Genomic DNA, 3,669 nt, shown 5'->3' on the forward strand with positions numbered 1-3,669 from the left:
GTCTATAATGTTTTGACTTGCGAGACTTTTTGCAATATTTTGAAGGGTAATATTATTATTGAATGAAATTTAGGTTTATAAATGGTTTTTGTCATGATTAATAATTAGTCAGACTTACCGAAGTTGGTCCTGAGGTAGGCCGCTGCTAACCTGAGGATTGATATTTTATCTTGACGTCTAGAGCTACCAGCAACCACGGGTACCATGGCTGCCATCATGGCGATATTTGTGTTGAGGTTGTCCCGTCTCTGCTTCTCTGCCAGATTCCTAGATGCCCGGGCATTGCTGCAACAATATCAATTAACAAGTTCAATATTTACCCCACATTATTAATTATACCAACTCAATTTCCATAATATTTGCCAATAAATCCCCACTCAAGCTTTTATATCTGAAATTTGTCAATCCAGTTCTAATCCAGCTAAGTGGTAAAATGGCAAGTAGAATAATAATAATAATAATAATAACAATAATAATAATAATAATAATAATAATGTCTTTTTTAAGAGTTCGGCATCCGCCGATCAACCATGATCATATTTGGCAGTCGATCTACTCGTAAAATTAAATTCATCTGTGTGAATTTTATGGGGATATTGCTTGGTTGAATATTCAATATATGTTCGTCACGTGCTCTGGTGCTACAGTGACAGATTTCCGGGGGATCTTCCTGGGAAAACATTACGTGACACGTGTATTTGTTTTTAGAACCTTCGGGATAAGACTGAGAGGATAATTGAAATCACTAAATTGGATTTTTTATCAGACTGCCCAGAGATATCGAGGTTCATAGATAATGATACATCTGCATTGTTGGCGAATTACACTTGAAATTTTTCACAGCGACAACGTGACAAAAGATTTACCGTGGAAATTTGAAAGACTGTTCCTGATGGAATCAGCAAATTATGTGCAAATTTCGGTTTTATATAATTGTTATTTCAGAAAATAAAATACCGTAAATTACGAGTAATGCCATTGATATTTCCATTAGCCTGGGTATTTTATATTTTCACTTTTTCCCATTTTTCTACATCTAAAATTATAATTTTTATAGGTACTCCCACACACATCGATGCGTCATGAGGTCAATGTACAGAGCTTGAGGGGAAATGAAGAGACCTTTTGGAATATTATTGCGAATCTCAGTCCACAGGAGATTTTTTAAAGGGTTCATTGAAAATGTTCTGCTTTTACATAAACCGATTTTTCATGGGTATCGGGATCAAATCAATCGTGAATTACCTTGACGTCGTGCCTTTTAGAAGCTACAAATTTGACGGCAAACACCACACGACAAGAGAAACATGTAGTTGTTGCGAAATACATTTACGCTATGAAAATCAGTTTCATGAGGATATTTCTGAAGGTACTGATTGGCGGTTATTGTTATAATAATTGAATTACTCTTGTTCGCAAAACGCTAGTCAACTACTCCAGGAATTAATCAACTCATTTATGCGACCTAGAAATTGGATGTACATCCAACTAGAACATTCCATATTGAATTGTTTCCGTTCGATCTTTGCAAAAAAAAAAACTGTTATACATTTCCGGGGAAGCTTTTTTTTTATACTTAATATATTTTGAAAATAATTGGTACCATATTTCATCCAATCTTTTCCCACCAATTATTTAATTCTCATAAAGACGTTTCACGTAACAAAAGGAACGAGGAGACGTCAGAGAATTGAATTACTCTCTACGTGAGGTGTAATTTTCCTGAGGCATTGCGTACTTTGAGATAGCACCATTCCGCTGATTACTCCAGTCGAGCCCCAGGTCATACTACAATGTTTTATTTTCATAACATTCGTAGACGAAACCGATGCCAAAATAATGATCATAATGTTCTAAGCAAAAGTTTCGAGTAGCACTCACTGTGCATCTGGAATTTTGCCCATTAGCTAGACAATTTCCCTCCTATTTTCCCCTACTTGAGTTTCCACGTGAAATTGCATCGCATCACACTTGAATAAACGAAATTTCCGGTGGAATAACAAAATACCAGGACGGATCTCATCTCCTCATATTTTCTACGTGTTGTTCTTGGCTTTGTGTATATATACACTTTATCTTGGCGTGTCGCAACGTTTGCATCCCGAGAATTCAACGTAATGCCGGCAAACGTTGGATAGGTCGCGGTTATATTTCATTTCATTCTATACTGGTGGCAAGAATAAATTATTCAGTGAACACTTCGAGTTGTTTTTGGTGCAGTGTGAGAAAAAAAGAGTCTACCTCATTTTGTTTACAATCGATTGGATGGCAGACTCAAAAGATCAATCCAAATCGACCAATTCTGGTCACCAGAATTGATACTTTTATTTCACGCCATTTAATCATCGGAAAATAATCCTCAGTAAATCAGTTTGCATTTCAAAAAACATTTTTTAATAATTAGAATATATATATATATTTATCGATACATATATAAGGATATTGTGAAAACTAGTTAAATATATATATATTATAATTATTCGAAAAATCATATGCATACGATTATATGCAAACCGCAAGATATGTGGAAAGAGAAATTGAGGCAAGGTGCGACTATAACGGGATTCCGCTGTATAAATATTTTAAAGAATGTTAAATTCCATTTTTAATGTAAAAATTAAATTCTACTAGAACTCAATCTATTAGTTATATTATTTGATTATAGGATGCGAAACATGTCATGCTATCATAAATTTGAAAGAAATTGTGTCAAAGTTACGCTATGATAGTCAAATTAAATTGTTTCAACGAAGCTCCACCTATGGAATTCTGATACGTGGCTTTACAGCGAGGAATCCATGTAATTACTTTTTATCTGGGTGTACGTAACAATCGTACATAGGAAACGTAAATAATCCAAACCCAAGCATTCGATAAGCCAATTTCTCGCTGGCCTAGATCAAAACATGAAGGTATAGAGCCGCTTCCATGGATAATCTGATAAAATTTGATTCGAACATATCCATAAGACTGCTAGAGGGCCAAATCGTATCAAGGGCTTCAAATCTATTTTCATCATGTGTTAATACTTTAAACAATAAGGGATAAATCATTGGGATTGGGAGGGAATACAATTAATGAACATGCGCGTTTAATTGAATTGCAGGTGAAGTGAGATGATTGTTAGTTTATTTTTGCACGACTGTTCCAGGAAAAACTGTGGATAAGGGAGAGATTCAAATGTCATAGATGAGTCACGAATTAATTTATTGATTGATGCCTTGATTATAAATACCGGTGAAGGAAAGTGATGGATGAAAAAAATCAGATATTGGGAAGAATTTTCATTTAAATTGTGATAGTCGTAATTAGCAGTATCGAATGTCTTTCTCGAATCAAAGAATGAATATTTAAAATGATAAATGACTCGTTGAAAATCATTTAATTGTTGTCAAATTTACTGTCAGTTGATGCTTTTGAAAAGTTTTTTTTACTCTACAATTTTTAATAAAAATTGGGGAAGAATTACATAATGAAAAAAATTACATTTTTCGCTCAATTTTTACTCCAATTGTTTGCAAAAAAAATCGTGAATGGTCACACTGAAAATAATTTTGAATGACGCATTTTTTAAATGCTCAGGTTTCACTGAAATTATCGTAAATTCCGTTGAAGTTTCCGGATTATATTTTACCCCGTAACTTCTTGAATTATCTCATACTATTTACG

General features: G+C 33.9%; 1 protein-coding gene across 3 annotated transcripts in view; it reads right to left on the reverse strand.

The window, feature by feature from the left end:
- Positions 1–3,669, reverse strand: part of LOC105264299 (neuronal PAS domain-containing protein 2) — a 44,350-nt gene that overhangs the window by 6,536 nt on the left and 34,145 nt on the right. For all 3 annotated transcript variants that reach the window (XM_011301093.1, XM_011301092.1, XM_011301091.1), the window contains one exon: positions 119–285. In XM_011301093.1, the coding sequence (XP_011299395.1) occupies positions 119–285 (167 nt within the window). The remainder of the gene's footprint in view (positions 1–118; positions 286–3,669) is intronic.

Source organism: Fopius arisanus, unplaced genomic scaffold (genome assembly GCF_000806365.1).
Source record: "Fopius arisanus strain USDA-PBARC FA_bdor unplaced genomic scaffold, ASM80636v1 scaffold00020, whole genome shotgun sequence".
Taxonomy (NCBI): domain Eukaryota; kingdom Metazoa; phylum Arthropoda; class Insecta; order Hymenoptera; family Braconidae; genus Fopius; species Fopius arisanus.